General features: G+C 32.4%; 1 protein-coding gene across 6 annotated transcripts in view; it reads right to left on the bottom strand.

Annotated features, from left to right (window-relative positions):
* The window catches only part of LOC114349504 (AF4/FMR2 family member lilli), a 692,430-nt gene that overhangs the window by 202,224 nt on the left and 465,712 nt on the right, over positions 1-24,494 (bottom strand). For all 6 annotated transcript variants that reach the window (XM_050647824.1, XM_028299898.2, XM_028299899.2 and 3 more), the window contains one exon: positions 6,056-6,145. In XM_050647824.1, coding sequence (XP_050503781.1) covers positions 6,056-6,145 — 90 coding nt within the window. The remainder of the gene's footprint in view (positions 1-6,055; positions 6,146-24,494) is intronic.

A 24,494-nucleotide genomic window follows, 5' to 3' on the forward strand; every position in this document is an offset into this window, starting at 1 on the left:
AATATTTAAAAATTTGGAAAAACATTAATTTTTTTCTATATTCTTTGCTTATAACTTTAAATCGATTCATTTTGGAGCAAGGTCGTACGGAATTAAAATAAAGATAATTGAATTTTTTATGATATACGACTAGTTAAAAATGTCTTAAATTATTACCCTTTCTGCAAAATAGCAATAAATACAAAATAAGGGGGCAAAATAAGCCTCTTTATATTCAGTGTTTTTCAACAACTTTGGTTGCACTTAGAACCTTCGTAAGTCGCATAGAAAATCCTTATAACATACTTAAATCGTCCACCAAATTTCATTAAAATCAACCTGATAGATTTTGCATAATAATTTTTTAATCTAATTTTTTTTAAAAAGTTCAAATTTTTTAATAACTTTCTGAACAGAAAGTAGACCATTTAGAAGTCTGCTAATTTTTTTCACATATAAAGAGGCTCTCTACCTATCTAATACACTTTACAGAATTAAAATCGGATTATCTAAGCGGCCTCAGCTCTGTTTTAAAGGTATAAACAATTTTTTGGCTTATAAACAAATACAGTGAGGACGTTTGAGTTGGAATAAATTCATTTTTTTCTCGAGAATGGGCGTCTCTGGAGATAAATCCCGAAATAGGTCGATTTTTATTTTTAAATTCTAATTTTTTGGTATACATATCATACTATTGACGTCATCCATCTGGGCGTGATGACGCAATCGATGATTTTTTTTAAATGACAATAGGGGCCGTATGATAGCAGGCCGTATGATTCCGTCGGTATAACAGGTTGCATTGACGTCATCCATCTGGGCGTGATGACGCAATCGATGATTTTTTTTAAATGACAATAGGGGCCGTATGATAGCAGGCCGTATGATTCCGTCGGTATAACAGGTTGCCTTGCAACCAGATGCAGAACAGTACCATAAATGTTTCCACTTTTTAGCACTACCTTTAATTGAAATTTAAAATTATTTACCACCAATAACTTACACCCACGTGCACTCATTACGAAATCTGTTATCTGTTACAAGAATTTCAGTCATTTTCACAAAATTTATTTGGATTTTCTCTAGTAACTCTTCCAAGAGACAATACATACATAAATGATGAACACCTTTTACACCACCTTCAAAGAGAGTAATTTTTACAAGTACATACCTGGAATACCGGTATTAAATTATCAACATTACTTAAAAATGAAAGTTACTAATTCACCGGTAGTTAGTGGGTTATCGAAGAATTACCTGCGCGCCAGAGTTACGAGTTGGCCTGTAATTAGGATGGGGGATTAAAATAGTTACGAATTCACCGAGACCCGTTAGGGACGAGTCTACTTCAACTAGTAAAAGTTGATTTATATGTATTTTTCAAATCAACTCTTTTTGCTCGTTTTAGTTGGAGTTGACTCGAACTAGGAATAGTCAATTCTGAGAATGAACTTGAACTGTAACAGATATAGAGATAAAGGAAAGCAGGTAGAGCACCGGAAAGTAAAGTGGTGGAAGTTAAAGGATAAGGATTTGGCAAGAATTAAGGCTATGCTCGCTGCGATGCGATATGTTCTACCATGGCGCATATGCAATGACGAGTATGCAAACTTGTTCGGCATGAAGCAAGTATGCGTTTCTCTATTAATTTCTCGTTGTTTTTCTATTCTCTTTTGTAACAGATTCAACGATTTCTCACCCAAAATGCAGCTCCAAAAGCAGCCGTTGGAAGCTAGGGGTGTAAGTGTTTCAATTAAAATTGTACCTAAGGTCTATACAGGAAAAGAAAGTTACAGGTTTCCAAGTTTCAGTAACTGAAGAAAAGAAAGAAAAAAATAAATCCGGAATTGTCACGTGACAGCCGAATTCGTGTTCTTAGAGGGCGAGGAAGACATTCAAGAACGGAAACTGCCAGACCTGTTCACAGATCTCTCCAGAACATGACGTGTTTGGTAGGCATAGAGTTGCACAAGTTTGACTTGAATGTTTGAACTTGACTTGAGTTTGACTTAATTTCAAGTCAAACTCAAGTCAATCCTTCTAACAAATAATTCAAGTCAAGTCAAACTGGTCAATCGCACAGGTTTGAAAATTCAAACTGTTTGTCAAACTAGTTTGAAAGAGTTTTAAAAATAATTTATTTCGTAGATATACTTTTTTAACAATCCACGAGGAAAATAAAATTCCTGTAGCTGGTTGTATAATACCATAAATCACAAAAAATACAGGATCCTTCGTAAAAGGTATATTTAAAAGACTCTAATAAGGGTTACATCACAAAACAAAACGTTTTAGGATTAAAAAGTAATCCATCATCAGTGTTAAGCCAATAACATGCATGCGTGAGCCACCAAAAAGTTATGGGTAAAAACCCTTTAAAAGGTATAAGATCTTATATTATATGTTTAAAATAGTTGGATGTTGCAAATATTCCTGAATATTACCCAGGGCAACACAGGACTCTAACCCACGTGGATGTGATATGAGAGGGATGAACCTCACATATTGAAAATTGAGTGTCAACTATACCTTTTAAAGGGTTTTTACCCATAACTTTTTGGTGGCTCACGCATGCATGTTATTGGCTTAACACTGATGATGGATTACTGGGTAATCCGAAAACGTTTTGTTTTGTGATGTAACCATTATTAGGGTCTTTTAAATATACCTTTTACAAAGGATCCTGTATTTTATTTTTTTTTATTTTTTTATATACTTTTTTGTTGAGGTAGACATGTCAGTTGCCAATTAAGATAAGAAATTTAATAATACATTGAGTGCCATATAAATCATCCTTTAGTTCCAATAATTTTAGTATTTGTTTTCCTCTACTCATTTTTAAAAATCATGTACAATAGAACACTAACACTTTCACAGTAAACTATTTTAAGCACGCACAACAAAATTAAATAAAAAAATACTAAATGAACAGTTTTTGGTTTAAATGGGATCTAGCTACATATTTTTATAATTTTCTGCTTTTATAACCGATAACAATAAACACCGGCACCGTCTTCAACGACAGAACGAAAGTCATAAAAAAAGGTTTAGGAAAGTTAAAAAGGAAAAAAACAAAGAACTTCAAAAATCTGTTTTCGTACCAACCCCTTTTAAAGCATGTTAATTTCTTGAAATTTTATGGTCAAATTTGGATTATCTACATTTTTTCAATACAAATACCCCAGAATCTCGTAACATGTGGTGTGTACTAAAGTCAAGCTGCGTAAGTGAAAGCAGTAGTACTAACAGTATAAGTTGACCTGCACCTTACAAAGCAGACTTTTGAAATTAAAAGTTGTACTGTTGGAATAAAATCAATATCTATACATGAAAAACAGGCTATTGATTTATACTCTTAGTACAGAAATTATTAATAAACATTCAAAATTCAAAATATAGAAGAATCCCGAAAGGTCCATTTTATGACTTATACTATATTCTTAGTACATAGCACGTTAGACATAATATAAAGATTTTATATAGATTATTTGTATTTTTCAATGTAATTATAAATAAACACAACATTTTCACTTTAAAAAAATTCCATCGTTTTTTGACGGAAACTTCAAAATTAATGTGTATGTGTACATTAATAGGGACAAAACTGTTATTCTGGCCAAACGCTTAGTTTAGCATAAACAGACCAAAGTCGGCGCTTAGTCTACAATTGCGAAACTGTTATGATTGGCAGTTATGGATATATGGCAGTTAAGAATGGCAGTTATGAATATAGTCTTTGTTATGCAAAACTAAAAACCCTTAATAGACAGAATGTCACTTGGTTTATTTTTGTTTTTCTTAGTAACCGTTAACGTGACAATAACAGAGATTTGTCCAAGATAGTTTTAGCTATGTGTCACCAGAATCCGCTGTTATTGTATCTCGATTGTAAAGAAATGGCGCTTGGTCGAGTTATGCATAACACTGTCCTTTTAAAGAATTAGTTCACTGTTTGTGATTTTATAACGCTGTTCTTTATTTTTACATAATAGAAGTATGTATGCACTTTGCAATTTTCATTGTTTTTAAATCACCTGCCACAACATCAAATAAATCAGTATATTTATTTTTCTTAATTAATACTGCTTCGACTACAGATTGTTTCTCTTAATTTTTGCAGTGAAAATACCTTCAATATCAGACTCAATTTGTCTTCTTATTCTTCTTCTTCTTCTTCTTCTTCTTCTTCTTTAATTTGTTCTGGTACTTATTCTGAACCGAAAAATATCCAAATTCAGATATTATCTCCCAAAGCCACACACTTCAAAACGAACGTAATAAACAAGCCAAATATGGACGTCTAAATATGAACTACAAACTAATTTGCGGAGTAGCAGAATACAGATTCAGACCTATCCAAATAAGTCACAACAAAATCCGTACGCTCTCAATTAGAATTGGAAATAAATACGTTGCCAATATGATATTCAAACTTCAAACTGTTTGAAGAAGTTTGATTTCAAGTCAAACCTAAAGATAACGAAATCAAGTCAAGTCAAACTTTTTTACAAAAAAAGTTTGATTTTCAAGTCAAGTCAAGTTTGTTGAATAAAATCAAACTCGTTTGACTTGATGCATCTCTAGGTAGGCATTATGATGGGTGAGAAAACGACTTTAATTTCCATTCAACCAACTTTAACATAACATAGACAGAATATCATTGTTCTGGAATGGCCTGCTTGCTCACCTGACCTTAACCTATACATAATTTGTGGAAAATGCTTAAAGGAATAATTAGAGCTCACCGGGATAGTCCACGAAATACTAATCAGCTAGTACAAGCTGCTCTGGAAGAATTGGACAATTTACCACAACTAAATGTTGACAATTTGATTAGGAGTATGCAGACGCAAATTGAAGTCATTAAATTGCTTTAAAATAAATACTGTTTGACTTCGTATGTTGTTTTTCTTAAATTCGCCTGAAATAATAAGAAATAAAAGATGATTCCATAGAAGTTTGATTGTGAATATTTTATAGGCATCCATAAGGCTTTCTTTGCAGTTTTAGAAATTTCTTTCTTAAATAGAGACATTATGTTATCTCTGTTTCTACATATTACTAAATTCCTTCACTCCTAAACTAATTAGTTTAAAAAAATTATTTTTTGCACGATTGATCATTTTTGACTGTTTACCGTGACAGATTTTACGTCAGTAGGTGACATTTACTAGCAACTCGACGGTAAGTAATCCAACTCGACGGTAAGTACTCCAACTCGACGGTAAGTAATTCACTTACCGTCGAGTTAAAAAATCTCTTAATTTTAATTTATTTTTTGAAAGAATAAAGAAAACTAACAAATTATTTATTAATATTGAAACTTCTTAGGCCTATAGCCAACATTTTTTCTTTTCAAATACGCGATCAAAGTTGAAAACTTGGAAATATCAATTCCATCATAAAGAAAAACGGTGGATTTAATCATTGAATATTCTGCCCAGAGGCTTCCAGGAGCTTTCAACTGCATATGTCTTTGAACGAAATATGCCAATAGAGTCTTTTCTTCGATTCTTAAATTCTTGCCTTCGCACCATTTTTTAAAACTTTGGTAGGTATTTTGATAGCGGATTTTGAATTTTTCGGGAATAATTGCGGAACACCCTTCTTCCCAAGCCCGTTAAATTTCTTCAAATTCACTTTCGCTCATATTTTAATTTATAATAATCAAAATTGTACTTAAAATTATTGACAACTAAATAAAAACTCAATTCTCCATTGTTGTTATGCACCCTAGTTACTACCTAACAACCAAAGTATCTATCTTGATAAAATGAATGAAACTAGTCAATATGACGAAAATGTTTAATTTTATAATTTATAATGGTATCAATCGTGCAAAAAACGTTATAAGCATGTCGAACGTTAAGGGTAACCGATCTCAGACAATAATTGGAGTCGTCGCTCCGCTCCTCCTCCAAACAATTGTCTTCGATCGGTATAAAACCCTTACCGTTCTCCATACTGAATATACTATAAAATAAGTATCACTTTTTAATCATAGACTCGAGTATAATTTGATCGTAGTACTACCGTGGAATAAAACTAAAATTACAGGAATCATCGTTTTCCTTACCTTGGTAAGATTATAGGTATATTTATTATCCAGTTCTATCCTCGGAGTGGCCGCCATTGCCGGTAAAGGTGTTGTTGGAACGATCATTTCCTGAAAACAATAAATAAAATAATAGATAATGGCAGTATCGCTGGTTGTTCTGTTCTTTCTATAAAATTGCCGATAGAGAAAAACACCGGTTTATTCGTTAAAAACAATCACAGTCGAGAGATATAAAAGGAAAACAAGTGGATATCGTTCGGAATTTACTTTTTTTGTGTAATTACAGTTTATAACATCAATGAACAAAAGAGATTATCGAACGATGTTTCATAAAAGATGAAAATGGTATCTTTTATCTTTAAAATACAAAATAAAGGTAGACAATTGACAAATTGAAATTTATTATGACAGGAAGTTCAAAAATCCGTTCTTTTTTATTTTTTGATAATAGTTTTCTTATGTATGTATAGTGTTAACAGGTCTTTTAGGCTTATTGCTGGATGAATAAGTAATTGCCAACGTTTTCTGTTGTTAGCTGTCAGCTTCCAATCTAGTATTCCCATATCTCCGACATCTCCCATCTCTCTGACATCTTCAATCACTACATCTCTCTATTTCTTTCTTGGCCTTCCCTATGTAAACTTAGAAGAATGGAAGAAAGTTAGCGCTTATGTTCAAGACAAGTAGTGATAGATACGAAGGTTATAATTATCGAGGAAGTGCAGTGATAAATAAGTTAACAGAGTATATACAGTGTGTCTGCGTAACTTGGAACCATATGGGAAACTTTTTTAATATCAATTTTACGAAAAAAAGTTATTCTTCATAAAGTGCTCTGCATAGTCTAAAATCTAAGATACAATCATCAGATATCAAATTTTATCAATAATATACGAGGTATGTCCAAAAATATGAATTTCACTCAAGAGTAAAGTGCCTTTATATTTCACAATATCGAACATTTTCATTGAGAAAATTTGTTTGTAATTAAAAAATATGTTATAATCTGCATTTATACTCTTCTAATTGAAAAAATTTTTTTGAAAATTTTCCTCAAATCACGGACACCCAACATCATTTTTATTTATGATAGCTCCGTTATTATTAATTTTACGAAAAAAAGTTATTCTTTATAAAACGTTTTGCATAGTCTGACAACTAAGATAAAATTAAGACATTAAATTTTGTCAATTTTATACGAGGTATGTCAAAAAATATGAATTTAGCTGAAGAGTAAAGTACCTTTATTTTTCACAATATGTATTGAAATTTGTTATTTTAAAAATTTGTTCAGAATTAAAAACTATGTTTTCAATATGCAATTGCATCCTTCTAGTTGAAATATTGTGACTATAAAGGTATTTTACTCTTGAGCGAAATTCATATGGTTTGACATACCTCGTATAAAATTGAAAAAAATTGATATATTATGATTGCATCTTAGTTTTTTGACTATTCAGACATTTTTATAAAGAAAAACTTTTTTTCGCAAAATTAATAATAAAGGAGTTATCTTAAATAAAAATGACGTTGCGTATCCGTAATTTGAGAAACATTTTCATTTTTTTTTAATTAGAAGAGTGTAAATGCATATTATAACATAATTTTTAATTAAAAACAACTTTTCTTAATAACAATTTTTGATATTGTGAAATATAAAGGCACTTTACTCTTGAGTGAAATTCATATTTTTGGACATACCTCGTATATTATTGATAAAATTTAATATCTGATGATTGCATCTTACATTTTAGACTATGCAGGGCACTTTATGAAGAATAACTTTTTTTCGTAAAATTGATATTAAAAAAGTTTCCCATATGGTTCCAAGTTACGCAGACACAGTGTATAAAAAAACCTAAAAACCACCTACCTACGTATGTATTGGGGACAATACGCAATATGTATTGGGGCACAACGAGACTATATGCATTCGGGTCATACTCATTCATCATAACCTTGTCACAGAATTATTTGTTGAGCAGATAATTAAAAACAATAGTAAACATTACATGGAGTATTAGGAATAGTATTAGTACATAGGAATGGGTATACCAGTAAGGAATGAATATCTATATACCCTAAGTTTTGCTGACGACCAAATAATGATCGCACAAGACCAAGATGACCTCAGTTTTATGATGAGGAAACTGGAACAGGAATATACAAAGAATGGAATGGAAATAAACCTAACAACGGGGAATACAGAAATAAAACAACTGGAAATAGACGAAGGTAAACAAATCAGAGGAACAGATAAGTACAAGTATTTAGGTTTTATGGGTCTACCCCAAAATCCCGACAGCCAAAATCCCAACAGCCACAATCCCGACAGGTTTGATAAGTTTCTTTTTAACATATAATTACATTTATTTCTTGTTTTTTGTTTATGGCCATCTGTTTTTTATTTTTTGTTACTAAACAAAATATTTTGTATTAAAAGTATTAAACAAAAGTCGGAATTTTTACTTATGCGAGGATTGTTGCATGTCGGGATTTTGGCCTGTCGGGATTCTGGCGTGTCGAGATTCTGGTGTGTCGGTGTTTTGGCCGTCGGGATTTTGGCTGTCGGGATTTTGGCTGTCGGGATTTTGGTGTCGGGATTTTGGGCGGCACCGAGGTTTTATAATATCAAACAAAGGAACAACTGAGGAAGATATAAAAAATAGACTAGGACAAACAAGAGACTGCATACGAAAATTGAACCCGATACTGTGGGATAAGAACATCAGCATAAAAACAAAAAGAAGAATATATAATACCATGACAAGAAGTATCCTCAATCCTCACTTATGGGTGTGAAAATTGGACAATAAATAAGAAAACCAAAAATAAAATAAGAGCAACAGAGATGGAGTTCCTAAGGAGAAGCTGTAGAGTAACAAGGAGAGATAGAATAAATAACTTACAGATTAAGAGAAGAATGGGAGTGAACTCAGACATAATAGACTACATCGAACAGAAGAGATTAACCTGGGTACGGGCATGTCAGAAGAGCAGACCAAAATCGGTGTATAAACCGAATAACAGAGTGGAGCCCGATAGGAAAAAGGAAGAGAGGCAGACCCCGAAGATCCTTCAGATATGAAGTAGACGAAGCAATGGAGGGAAGAAATCTACAGGAAGGGGACTGGCAATACAGAAAGAGCTGGAGAGAACGGCTGAGTGAAGGAATACAGTTAAAACCGTGGAAATCCTTAGTATATATACATGGAGTATTACAAACGAATATCTAATGTTTCAATATAATCTAAAACATTTTCTGTAGCATTCAGGAACTCATCAAAACTCCAGGGAACCGCCTTCGGGGACATTGTTCAACAATGTGAAGGACACTGACGGACACGGACAGGCTGTCATTGGTCGTTGCGCACCACAGTCACACTCAGGACTAAGGGCCTTCCCTATCTATGTGAGCTCTACCGCTGCTTGGCTTTAATCTGTTCAGCGTTGTCCGTATATTAAGGGGCAGTTCAAAGATTGGCGGTTTCTGATTAAACTTTACGAAATCTGGTCTACTTCCGGTTGTCTTAAATGTTCCTGATGCAAGGAGGCCTTTAACAATGTAGGATATCCGGAGCACAATCCATTTAAAAATATTTTAATCATAAAAAGAATTAGTGTTCAAAACTAAGAACATCTTTATACAGGGTGTTTGGTAAAGAATGGGCCATAGATTCCTGAAGTTAAAATAGGTCGATTTAAGCCAACTTACCTTAGTACAAAAGTTGATATTAACCGAAATACAGGGTGTCAAAATTAAACTTTTCTTTTATTTATTTTTGAATATTTACTGACAGGCATGGGACAACTACACGAAATATGGTAAGTAGTGCTGGTATTGTAAAATCTACTAAATTATGTTAAACAAACGTTTCTGGCTACTACCAGAGGCGTACTACGGGGGAACGTGAATGGTTGACCCTTCACAAATTCAACGCCACTGGCAAACTTGCTATTTTAGTGCAATTTTTTGATTTTCCAATACTTTCTATGTAAAAAACATACTCTTCTTTCGTAACGATAAAGCCATTAGTTTTCGAGATATTTGAAGCTAAAAACGAAGGAGCATAGTACATTAATCAAAATGAGTGCGCCTTTTCATTTTTAACTTCAAATATCTCGAAAACTAATGACTTTATCGTTACGAATGAAGAGTATATTATATGCATAGAAAGTATTGGAGAATCTAAAAATTATAATTAACTATTTTAAATGGGAAATAAGTCACAATTTTACCAAAAAAATGAATTTATTAACGTTTCGACGCTCAAGTCGTTTCTATTTTATATAAAAATTAACTTTATTAATAATAAATAAATTTAAATTATTTATTTGTTAATAATTATTTATTTATATTTGTTTTTAATTTTAAATATATATCTAAATGTTAATATTAGAATTATAGATTATAAAATTTTTTAATATAGAATATAATAATTTTATCCTACTAACTTAAGAAATATAATCTAAAAATTATGCTAAGGTAGCAGTTTCATCAGTGGCGTAGAATTTGGGAAGGGTCAACCATTCACGTTCCCCCGTTATACGCCTCTGGTAGTAGCCGTAAACGTTTGTTTAACATATTTTAGTAGGGTGTACAGTGCCTACACTTTCTGCCAAGTATCACATGAATATGTCAAATTATTTTAAAGTATTCTTTTTTTTTAATAATTTATTCTTTATTCAAAACTTTAAGCACTATGTGTGCCCGGTACTATAAAACTATTTGACATATCCTTATGGTACTTGGCAGAAAGTGTAGGTACTGTACACGCTACTAAATTATGTTAAATAATCGTTTGTATTTAATACCAGAGGCGCACGACAGGGGAAAGTGAATGGTTGACCCTTCCCAAATTCTACGCCACTGATGAAACTGCTATTTTAGCATAATTATTAGATTCTCCAACACTTTTTATGCAAATAATATCCTCTTCATTCGTAACGATAAACTCATTAGTTTTCGAGATATTTGAAGTTAAAAATGAAAAGGCACACTTATTTTGATTCATGTATTATGCTCCTTCGGTTTTAGCTTCAAATATCTCGAGAACTAATGGCTTTATCGTTACGAAGAGTATGTTATTTACATAGAAAGTATTGGAGAATCAAAAAATTGCACTAAAAAAGAAATTCCGCCAGTGGCGTAGAAATTGGGAAGGGTAAACCATTCAGGTTCCCCCATCATACGCCTCTGGTAGTAGCCAGACACGTTTGTTTAACATAATTTAGTAGGGTGTACAGTACCAGAACCACTTACCAAATTTCGTGTTGTTGTCCCATGCCGGTCAGGAAATATTCAAAAATAAATAAAATAAAAGTTTAATTTTGACACCCTGCATACCTAAGTGGCTCCTTTTTCGTTTTGATCAGTGTATATACAACCCTTTTTTTGAATGGCAACAACAGGATCCCGATATTCGTAGAACCAGTTGCAAATCATAAATTGCGTCCTTCCGCAGGTTTAATCATTTGAATGTTTACTGTTTGTATACAAGAGTTTAATTAACTAATAAATACATTTTAATGAATTAATTAATTGATTTATAGGTCAGATTTAAATTTAAATAATGTAATTAAACCAAGCAAACATTCAACAGAAACCGATAACAAAAAATAATCCATTTCATATTTCCAACGCCATAGAAATAGTCCAGTCACTGGAGGAAAACAGGTCAATACCTCTACATTTTTTTACAACTGAATATCGAATTTTGCTAAAAATTTGGAATTAGGTTTATCTTAGGCTCTTCAAAAGTTATATGTGCTAGGTGAGCTTTTTATTTTTAAGGGGTGAAAACAACCCCTGATTGAAAAAAAGAATATTAAATCATGTTAAATTATGCAATTGAAGCATTTTCTATTATAATAATGGATACTGTGTACATTATCAACCCTTAAACAATCTTAAAAAACATCCCTTTTAATCAAAGTAATGTTAAAAAATCGCTCGACAGGCTCAAATGTTTTTGTAGTGCATTTATAATATCATCTACAATGTAATTCTCTGCTTATTTAAAACAATTTTGATTAAAAGCGTAGGCGCAAAATTTCGTACTAATGAAAGATTACATTATTACCGATGACCGAAAGTTCCTGAAAACTTCTATAATGTTTATTTCAATAAGTTACTACAAGGGTAAAAAAAAAAGAAAAAATTTAGTGTGATTTTTAATTTTAAATATCTCATTCAAAAGAAACTTTTTGTTTACTCTAAGGGACTTTCGGCCCTCGGTAATAACGTAATCTTTCATTCTCCGTTTTAATTTTTTTTAAATATTTATTAGTTTTCTCAGGATTCGAAAAAAAAATGAATGCATTTAAAAAGGATTGGTTCGAAACATTGCGCCTACTTTCTTAATAGTAACTTTTCAACCCTTTATAAAAAGTGTAAAAGAGCTTTTTTTTAATTATACGTAAAAAATCATTGGCAAACATTTTTTTATGAAAAGTATACTTTTCAAGTGCGAATAACTCAAAAATTTTGATCTGGCGAAAGAAAATTATGACATTTTTTGTTTAAAATTTGATTCTCTTATCAACTCGCGGGGTTATTTTGAGTGTAAAAATTTTAATCCCCAGGTGCCAAATACTCCAGGGGAGTATTGCACACATCGACACCAAATAACTTATATTTTTTGAGTAATTTCTTAAACAAGCACCAATACATAAAGAAATAAAAAAGAGAAGATGGAAATGGTTGGGCCATACTTGGGAAACCGGATACAGACATAACAAAACTTCTTCTTCTTCTTCTTCTTCTTTTTGTGTAGATATGACTCTGTTATTCAATGTGCCTCCAGTAAGTTAAACACAACAAAACAAGCATTGGAATTCCAACCTCCAGGAAAACGGAACCAGGGAGGCCAATAAATACATGGAAGAAAACAATTATTTAAGAAGCAGAAAACATCAGCCTAACCTGGAATGATGTCAGAGAAAAAGCACAAGATCGGCAAAAATGGAGAGTGACAGTAGATGCCCTATGTTCCAGTGGGGACGAATAGAATAAGTACCTAAGTATAAATAATTTCCTAACTTAATTTTTTACTTTACTTAATCCAGAACTCGTCTACCTTTCGGTGTGAGTTATTACGGAGTTAGGTTCTCCGTCGTTTTCTTCCACATTTCCTTCCATTTCCTTCTATCCATGGCCAATGCTTTTGTTTCCTCCCATTGTATTCCTATTTTGTCGGCCGCTACCCTCACTTATTCTGTCCACGTCTTTCTTGGTCTTCTTCTCTTCTTTCTTCCCACATCTCTCGCTTCATATATTTGTCTTACTATTTTCTCTTCTCCTCTTCTCAGTACATGTCCGAGCCATCTAAGTTGTCCTTGTTCGATTGTTGTTGTAACTGGGTGTATTTTCAGATTGTCTCTAAAGGTTTGATTTCTAATTTTATCTTTCCTTGTTTTTCCCTCTATTGTTCTCAAAAATCTCATTTCTGTACTTATTAGTCTATTCTTTTGCCTTTTTGTTAATGCCCAAGATTCACAGGCATAGGTTAGAGTGGGTTTCACAATCTTTTTTACTATTTCCGTTTTTATATTCGTAGGTATTTCTTTCTTTTTTAAAAAGTTACTATTAATAATATTGTACAGCTTACCAGTCTTTGCAATTCTTTCATTTATCTCATCTTCTAATTTTCCATCCCGGCTTATGATTACCCCCAAATACTTATATCTGTCTACCTGTTTAAGTTGCTTGCCATCTACTCCTATTTCATGTTTTCCTTTTTGTCTTCCAATTATCATTGTTTTTGATTTTTCTTTGTTTAAATTCATGTTTCTGATTTTTAGCTCTTCATACAATTTGTTTATATTTTCTTGTAATTGTTTTTCTGATTCCCCAATAATCACCAGCACAAGATCGGCAAAAATGGAGAGTGACAGTAGATGCCCTATGTTCCAGTGGGGACGAAGAAGATAAGTAACTATAAATAATTTCCTATCAACTAACATTTCACACGAAAATCGGTGACATTATAAAAAATTTAGAGGGAAATCGCCACAGTAACTGGCCTAAAATACGACATAGTCCGATAAAACGTTCGCTGATTTTTGCGTGGATGCGGTGTAAACGTTTTTAATTTTTTAGATTCCTGAAATTCCTCACGGCATTTTTAATTTCATGCTTCCATTCGACTTATTTGCAGAAATATTTTTCTCTGCGAAAGCTTTTAAAGAGATCTTATTAAGTCACATTTTAATGTGTATTCGAACTATTAGTATTTATATTACCAGTAATAAAAGTTCTAGGTTTATTGACTTCCTTTAAATATAATTTTAAAAGGACATCGCACACATCTTATGGAAAATATAATGTCACTCAAATTCAATAAAATTTATATGAATATATTCGTTTCAATTTAACGATCAATTCTTATCATTGCGCCAACTCTTAATTTTCAATAATAAGAGCAGAAATTGATATAAATCAATCTGAAATCAAATGGGTAGGTACATAAGTTAGAGAGAGAAAAAATATTTTAAAATACCCAAATTATAGTTAGTTCATAAATCTTCTCGAGCTCTTAAGCATCTTATTATAATAGTTTCACTAATCCGCTTAGGCCCAGCGGGGTTTAAGCTGTTTTGAATAGCACCCAGAGCAATAGTGATTATAACTGACACGTTTATAGACTCCAAAAATGTGATTTCGATAAACTTTAATTGCAATTTGCGCCGTAATTAATCATAATTAAGAGTTGGCGCAATGATAAGAATTGACAGTTAATTTAAAACGAATCTATTCGTATAAATTTTATTGAATTTGAGTGACATTATATTTTCCATAAGATGTGTGCGATGTCCTTTATTTACATTTAAAATAACAAATTTATCCATTTTCTTCAGTGGCGGATCAAACGGGGGCGATGGGGGCGATTGGCCCCCTCTCAAACCAAGTGATGTAATTTTTGGAAAAAGTACCCCGCACAAACCTTATGGAAATTAGGTCCCAGTGGATTTAGTTCATACTTTGGGAAAATACTCTTTGAAGCATCCTGATAAAAAGTTTTCATGGGCACAACTCGACCGTATGGAGGATTTTCAATATATAGAGGCACAAACTCGGAAAATTATAAGATTTATCGGGTATTCCAATTCCTTGAGTTACCGGTTATCCGGCAACATGTAGAAGTTTGGATTAAATAAAAGTACTAGGAGTCTAGGATTTTTATTAAAAATGTTGTGCTATCTATTCAATTGTTTTAATTATTTATAAATATAGACAATTAATATCTGACAATGTTTTTCCTTCATTTATTTTAAGATCGATTTACTATATTCTACATATTTTGATAGTGTTATTGATCGTAGTCACTAGATACTCCAGAGTCTTTTATTTAACTCATATTCGTGTTCAGCAACCCCAAAAACACAAGAGTAATCCGCTTGCAACAATTTAGTACCAAAAACTCTTGAAACCCCAGAAGATGACGTGTCTTAGACATTAGGTACCCCGGTGTCTGTTCTGGTGAGTAATACCCATCTGCACCAATTTAATGCCGAAACCTGTTAAAACTTCAGAAGAAGACCTGCCTTAGGCACCAGGTGCTCGGTGGGTCGGATATGAAAGCGTATTCACTTTAAGCAGCCCCAAAAACCTGTCAGTAATCAGTTTACATTAATTTAGTACCAAAAGCTCTCCTACTATTCCGATGTTTGTTCTAATAGGGTATTCGTGTTCAGCAACTCCAAAAACCTATGAGTAATCCGTTTGCATCAATGTAGTACCGAAGACCCACGAAACTCCAGGAGCCCCTTTCATTGACCTTGGAAACTGGGACCTATCCACTGGGAATCCACTGGGACCTAGTTCCCATAAGGTTTGTGCGGGGTACTTTATATAAATATGTATAAAGATTATAAAAACATTAATTTATTTTTATAGAAATTTAGCCAATTGGCTCTTCCTCTTAACGATGCTGGATCAGCCGCTGGAGACACAAGGTCTTAAGTAGACACAAGACATTATAAAAACATCTGTCACTTCCATCTTAAGAAGAGACTGACATGACAGAATGGAAGTCAAGAGTTGCTAACTGACAAACGTGTGGCACAAAACCATCGAAATTTAATGACCGTTATTAAATTAACTATCGAGTTTCAATGCGGAGAAAATATAAGGATAAAAGATAATTAAAATGATAAGGATAGAATATTTAGAGAATAAAGAGAGAGGACGCAACAATTAAAAAAAATAATAAAACAAAGCAGAAAGTTAACAAATTAATGAAATCGATAGAAATTAGAATAAAATAATTATTTAAATATAAATTAAGATTCCAGACCTGATCGTGTTACCAGCAACTGGTTTTATAAACAGCTCTGAAATAATATTAGTAAAAATCGTTAATTAACAAGTTAAAATTACTACTAAAGTGATAATAGTGATTATTTAAGTGCAGGAAATCATACGTGAGTAAAGAAAACTCTCATTTTGTTTGATTGCATGATAATAAACTGACCATTGTTCTGACTAACCTAACAATTCGGTTAGAATAAAAAGAGCAATTATCAAAATCTGGTTGTTCGTCAACTTTTAAATAAAACAGGTCCGTACTCAGCCAAATTAATGAAACCGAAAAATCGAAAACGACCAAAATGAATAATAATAACAGCAATGGTATTATTGATACTGATAACTCACCAAACACTAAAAAATATTCTACAGCATTGACTCATTCACCAATAACTTATCCAAGCAAAGAACAGGGAATTATCTTTTCTGCAATAGAGGGCCTCAAACTACAAGATTACTTATTAGAACTCGGACCAATTGTAGATCCAAAAAACATTATATTTTCATCCAAGATTTCAAACAACCGTGTTTGTGTATACTTATCAAGTAAATCAGTGGTAGACAAATTTTTAAAAGAACATAATTCTATTAAAATTAATAACACAGTAATACCAGTAAGAAAGCTAGTTACCCCATCACAAAGACTTGTTCTATCCAACGTAAGTCCCACAATTCCACATAATTTATTGGAAACCAAGTTAAAAACTATTGGATTACAGCTAATGTCACCTATCACATTCTTACGAATTGGAGCACCTGATCCAGCGTATAGTCACATACTTAGTTTTCGAAGGCAGGTGTACATATCTCCTCCAGAAGATAATTTCCAAATTCCCGAAGTATTAGAAATTTATCATGATGACTTAACATATCACATATATCTTACAACAGATACATTATGTTATAAGTGCAAACTACCAGGTCATTTGGCATCACGATGTGCCAGCCTCCAACTCCAAGCTCCTACTCCATATACTAAATCACAACAACAAAGTTCCTCTCTAGACAATCCCTCAGACAGCAATAATTCAAGTGAGTCTATATCAAATACTACTAACTTTGAAATGATATGTGAACAAACACCAATTACTCCTATACTCAATGAGCCTAATCACGACATACCCACTTCTTTTGAAGTTCAAACAACTTCAATAACTAATCCTACGACCTCTAAACGAAATGCAACATCTAGTCCAGAAGATACACCAGATATTACTAATTCCTCAGAAGCAAACTCTTACTTTACAAAACCTGTCCCAAAAGCTCCAAAGAAAAAGTTGAAGTCGGAAGGCAAACCCTCATTAGAATTTCGAGAACTGCCCCAAAACATAATCAATTTCATTGACAACCACAATCCTAAGTTCCCACTCGATAGTCAACAATTCACTGACCTATTAGAGAATACTCACGGTAGTAGTGATGCATTAAGCATTGCTAAAGACTATACCGAAAATATTCCATCTCTTATAGATATGATAAATGCAATACATTCGCAGACTGAAGATCGAAAAATGAAAATCAAATGTACTAGACTAACTAAAAAATTAACTAAAGAAGTGCTCCGACTTTCTGTTTCATCTGACTTCGACAGTGATGTATCTCAAAACTAATTATTTAAATAAAAATATAATTCATGTATAATAATATTTTACAGTGGAATTTAAACAGTTTTCACACCCGCCTACCCTTATTTCAGGTTTTAATTAGGAAATATTCTCCTGATATTATATGTCTTCAAGAAACTAATTTTAAAGACAACAATGTGTGTGACTTGAAGTCATATAATGTCTACTATCAAAATAGACAGACAAATCATGCCAGTGGTGGTGTTGCAATATATACTAAAACCGATTTACAAGTACACAGAATCACAATTAATACAAACTTAGAAGCAATAGCAGTAACAGTAACAACAGTTACTAATCAAAAAATGAACATATGTAATATTTATATTCCCCCGAACCATAATATCCAAGGAAATGAACTTTCCGACTTAATTATGCAAATTCCATCACCAAAATTAATTCTTGGTGACTTTAATAGCCATAATCTCCTATGGGGTTCCGAAAAAACTACTAAAAATGGAAAGTTATTAGCAAACATAATCAATAGCCTGAATTTAACAATAATGAACGATGGAGCTAAAACTCGTTTCGACGCAGCTTCTGGAAATTTTTCAGCAATTGACTTGTCTATTTCTGACCCATCGACGTTACTAAATCATACATGGCAAACCGTAGACGATTTATATGGAAGTGATCATTATCCAATAATAATAACAAAAATTTCCAACCCCACAACAAAAACCAATCCTTTTCAAAAGTGGAAAATTAAGCAAGCCAACTGGAACATCTTTAAAACAAAAATTACCGAAGAAATATCAAATATCCCTAGAAGTGAAGAAGACATAAACTTAACTTTAAAATTGTTTAATAACTTAATCACTGAAGCCGCCACAATTGCAATGGGAAAAACAAAGTACATAGCAAAAAACAAAGTTGTTCCCTGGTGGAATGAAGAGTGTGAATTGGCAATAAAGCAAAGTAAAAAAGCATTAAATACTTTCAAAAGACATAAAACTAATGAGAACTTGATAGAGCTAAGGAAAAAAAGGGCATATGCAAAATTAATTACTACCAGATCTAAAAAAGAGTCTTGGAAAAAATACGTTCAAAGTATTAACAGGAATACTAACATGTCATCCGCATGGAAAAAAGTAAAGAAAATAGCTGGCGTCAATACACAAAATGGAATAAAATACCTAGAACGAAATGGAAACCTAATTATTGAAAACAAAAAAATTGTAGAAGAATTAGCTGAAACATACAGACAAGAGTCTACAAATGAAAATTACAACAATATTTTTTTACGTTATCGGGAAGAAGAAGAAGCAAATCCAATAGAAGTTGTAGCTAGTAACGATGATATAAATACTCCAATTAATAAAACAGAACTGTTAGAAGCTGTCCAAATGTTAAAAAACACATCACCAGGCCCAGATGACATACCCGCAATATTCCTACAACAGTTACCTAACGAAGCTTTAGACTTCCTATTGAACCTTTTTAACATAATCTGGTGTAAACAAAAATTTCCCGACTTATGGAGACAAGCTATTGTCATCCCTATTCTAAAACCTAATAAGCCGGCAACAGCAGCAGAATCATATAGGCCAATATCACTTACATGTTCTACTTGCAAATTGCTAGAGAAAATAATAAATAATAGACTTATGTGGCATTTGGAACATCACAATTTACTCATACCGGAACAAGCTGGATTTCGTCCCTTAAGATCCACTACAGATAATGTTTTACATTTAGAAAGTCAAATTAATGAAGCCTTCTGTAACAAACAGAAATGCATAGCTGTTTACTTTGATATCAACAAAGCATTTGATTTGGCATGGCGATACAGAATATTAAAAAAGCTACAGACTTGGGGAATTCAAGGAAACATGTTAGCATTTTTGAATAACTTTCTACATCAACGCAAATTTTCAGTACGAAGTAATGGAGAACATTCTACTATTAAGTCTCAGGACAATGGAACACCACAAGGATCTGTAATTAGCCCTACACTTTTTTTAATTGCAATGAATGATGTTATAAAAAATCTCAAGAGACCTGCACAGGCTAGATTATATGCTGGTGACATGATAATGTTCGTCAAAGGAAAAAATATTAATTCCATGGTCAAATTTTTACAAGAAGAACTAAACAAAATTGATAGTTGGTCTAATACGAGTGGATTCAATTTTTCAGCTGACAAGACACAATATATTATTTTTTCCAAAAAGCCTATTCACACTAACATACCTACCTTAAAATTCGGCACAAAGTTATTGAAACGATGTACAGAGATAAAATATTTAGGTTTAACATTCGACGAAACTTTAAGTTGGAAATCACATATTAAGCAATTGGCAATATCATGTCAAAATGGTATAAATCTTCTTAAATGTTTAGCCAACAAACAATGGGGTGCTGACGGAGATACATTACTACTGTTGTATAGAAGCCTAATCCGATCAAAATTGGACTACGGATGTATTGCATATTCTTCAGCGTCAAAGTCAAATTTAAAAATCTTAGACATTATACACAACAATGCATTACGCATAATATCTGGAGCTTACAGAACAACCCCTGTTGCAAGCCTCGAGTGGGAACTTGGAGAGCCATCATTACATGAACGACGAAAATTACTTAGTTTATCTTACGTTTCAAAACAATCATCATTACAACCTGACAACCCTTTTCTTATTCAGTCATCGTTATCTAATATCAACATAAGGACACATTTACCATTTCAATTAAGGATCAAAAACATTTTAAACTCTATTGAAATTTTTAACTTTCCCTCAACACATTCAGCAAATGTAAACACGGCACCTCCCTGGTTAATACCTTTGCCTACTTTAAATTTACAACTATTATCATACCATAAATCCGAAACCAATCCACAAATATTTATAAGCAATTATAATAGAATACTTTCTTCTTTCCCTGAATATATCCAAGTTTACACAGATGCATCTAAAACAACTTCTGGTGTAGGATCGTCATTTGTCATAAGAGACACAATAAAAAGCTTCAAATTGCCCACAGAATCCACTGTGATAACTGGAGAAATGTATGCAATATACAGAGCTCTAAACCATATACAAACAGTCAAATCAGAAAAATTCCTTATTATTACTGACTCAATTAATTCCCTCCATATACTATCAAAAATGTACACCTGCAACCCGATTGCTAAATTAATTAAAAACAAGATGCAGCAGCTGAAGAACAAAACATTAGTCTTCGTGTGGGTACCGTCACATATAGGCATTAAAGGAAACGAACTAGCTGATAAAAACGCTCGAGAAATAGCAAATTCTCCAAATATCAGACCGATAATGAAACCACTAGCAGAAGATCTCAAACCGTATTTCAAACAAAAGCTTATATGTAATTGGACTAAATTTTGGGAAGAAAAATCTTCAAAGTTGAAAGAAATAAAACCAAATTTTGGACGATGGAATAACAACACTCCTAGCCGTTTCTTTCAGGTAGTATTAACCAGGCTTCGATTAGGACACAGCAAACTTACACATGAATATCTAATGAAGAAGGAACCTCAACCAAAATGTACGAGTTGTGATGTGCCGTTAACAGTGAAACATGTATTAACAGAGTGTCCCAAATATAGGGCTGAAAGACTAACTTATAACATACCATCAGTTATAACGGAGATCTTTAGTGTCTGTACCAGTGAAAATATTGTGAAATTTTTAAGAGACAGTAACATATTGTACCACATATAATTATGTAATTTTTAGTCATTATTGTATACACTAAATCCATCCGCTAATAACCAATATGGTTGATGCGGCTTACTTTAAATAAAAAAAAAAAAAAAAAAAAAAAAATATAAATTAATAAATTAATATGTGACGTTTACAACATTATGAAATACACTATCATAGTCGGGGTATTGGAAATATAATATGTATATACGCGAAGTTCCCACAATTCAATTATGTTCAACATTGTATCATAGTTTACGACTTAACAATTCAAGTTGACATGTTCCTTGAAATAATACAGTAAATACCAATTTCGTTATCTACCTGTGTAGACTTATTTTGTTGCGTTCATTGTATACAATCGACGTGTGGGAGAGTGATAGGTCAACAACATTTTGTCGCCTAAATGACCGATAATTATCGAGAAATAACTTAGAATTAACAACTCGAATAGTTTTGTATTCGACGTAAAAAGTAATCACTAGCTTCGATTTTAATCTAGAACAACGCTAAAGCGTAGGTGTATCTAAATTAATTTAGGGCCGGACTATAGGGCTCGTAAGCCTATTTTTAAGTTGTAATATTTGCTCGACGCCCTTGAAAAGCAACGAAAAGGTGTTAAAGATGTTAAAAAAACGAATGTGGCTACTTGATTGTATCAAAATAATACAACGTACTGTAGACTTATCAACGAAATCTTTTCGTTTATAAATTTGCAAAAGTCTGTGTGTTATTGCGTTGCCGCTCCTGCAATACTTAGAGCAAGTGTATCGATGGATTCTTATGTAGTTTTGCCTTCAAAATCCAAATCTGAAAACGGCATTTCGATATATCTAACCGTCTTCGAGATGATCGACCTCAAAGTCTAAAATGTGACGTCACAATCCGGTTATCTCCTACAGACGCACTAAACGTCAGCTCAAATGGTTGATTAGGAAGTAGGCTACTTTTTTTTAAATCTCGATTTGCCAAGCATAGGTTATTTACATTTGAGTTTGACACTTCGTGAATGTCAAACTAAATTTTAAATTAAGTATTAATAAACCATCAATGACATTTGATAGTGAATTTAATTATTATATAAAATAAATAAGATGTTCAAAAATACAATTTGAGTATAAATATTTTAAAAGCAATAATTTATTAACAGTTTTAAAAAGGTTTATACCAGTATAAATACGGCCTCCCCTTTATGATAAATGGACTGTTCCATTTGCTATAAAATTAAAATATTATGTATACCTAGTCGTTCCCACCCGTGTTGAGCTGCCCCCCCCCCCCACTTGCAAAAATTAAAAAACAAATAGCCCTGATTTATGAGCTATTTATGAGCTCTCATATTCCGCAAACTAAAAATTTTGAGCTCGTTCCACTGAGCAGGAATTTAATACCCTAGTGGGGGGGGGGCTGAGTCAGCCCCCCCCACTACTGTAAAATAGGAATATTGAATCGGTTTTTGCGGCAGAATTACGAGCTATTTATGAGCTCTTGAAATTATATACTTTCGATTTTTGAGCTCATCCCCTTCACCCCCAAACAACCCTTTAATTGATTTAACTTAAGAGAAAGATGCTGAGAAAACTTAAAATATATCGTATTGCGGATATAATTCATATAGCTTATATACTCTAAGAATAAACTATTAAATCAAGAGCATTTCGATTATTGAGCTACAACCCCTTCGCAAGAAAACCACCCTATCTTCCCGGCTTAAGAGAAAGTTGTACTTAAAATGCATTCAACTAATTATTTGGCGACTACATATCATTTAATAATTTATAACCTTCCAAATTACGCGCATTTAGAACAGTAAATTGCAATTTATTTTGTATAGTGCAGTCACTGAAGGTAAAAATCAACGATTACCTTCAATTTCGGTGAACCTTCATCGATTTTCACGAAAATTGGTCAGTAGTTAGAGGATACGTCAAGAAACAAAGATGACATGGTACCACCTTGCGCCTTTACCCTGAGGGTGGATACCGCCCCTTCTCGGGGGGAAAATTATTTTATAAAAAATAAATGCACAAATCAATAAAAGAACAAATTAAAAGCAAAATTCATTATATAAAGTTAATAAAATAAGTCAATACTTTTTAAGTTATTAAAGATCAAAGATTTTAATTATTTGTGAAAAAAATGCATGTTTTGGAGAGGTTTTTTGTAAATCACTGAAAAACTTTAAGTTTTTACAAAAAAGTTAATAATAGTTTAATTCGTATAGCTTATATTCTAAGAATAAACTCTTAAATCACGCGTCTTTCGATTATAGAGCTACAACCCCTTCGCAAGAAAACGACCCCATATTCCCGGCTTAAGAGAGAGTTGTTCTTAAAATAATTTAAATTAATTATTTTTCGACTACATATCGTTTAATAATTTATGAGCTTGCAAAATATACGCATCTCAATTATTGAATTGCCATTTTCTTTCTATAGTGCAGTCACTGAAGGTAAAAATCAACTATTACCTTCGATTTCGGCAAATCGCCATTTATTTTCACGAATTGACAATAACAACTTGGGGTTTTAGCCTGGGGTATATGTCACCCCTTCTCGGAAGTGAAAATTACTTTATTAAAAATAACCCCACAAATCGAGAGAGGGACAAATTGTAAGCAAAATTTGTTATATAATGTGATTAAAATAAATCAATACTTTTTGAGTTATTAAAGATCAAATATTTTGATTTTTGGAAAGAAAATGCATGCTTTAGAGCGATTTTTCATAAATGACTCAAAAACTGTAAGTTTTTACAAAAAAGTTTTCATCACTAAAATTGAAGCTAATAAGAAATATAATAAATTGCTTACTTGAAAAACCCTTTAATGTTAATTTAAAGTAAGTTATTGGTAA

This window comes from Diabrotica virgifera, chromosome 3, assembly GCF_917563875.1.
Source record: "Diabrotica virgifera virgifera chromosome 3, PGI_DIABVI_V3a".
NCBI classification, from domain to species: Eukaryota; Metazoa; Arthropoda; class Insecta; order Coleoptera; family Chrysomelidae; genus Diabrotica; species Diabrotica virgifera.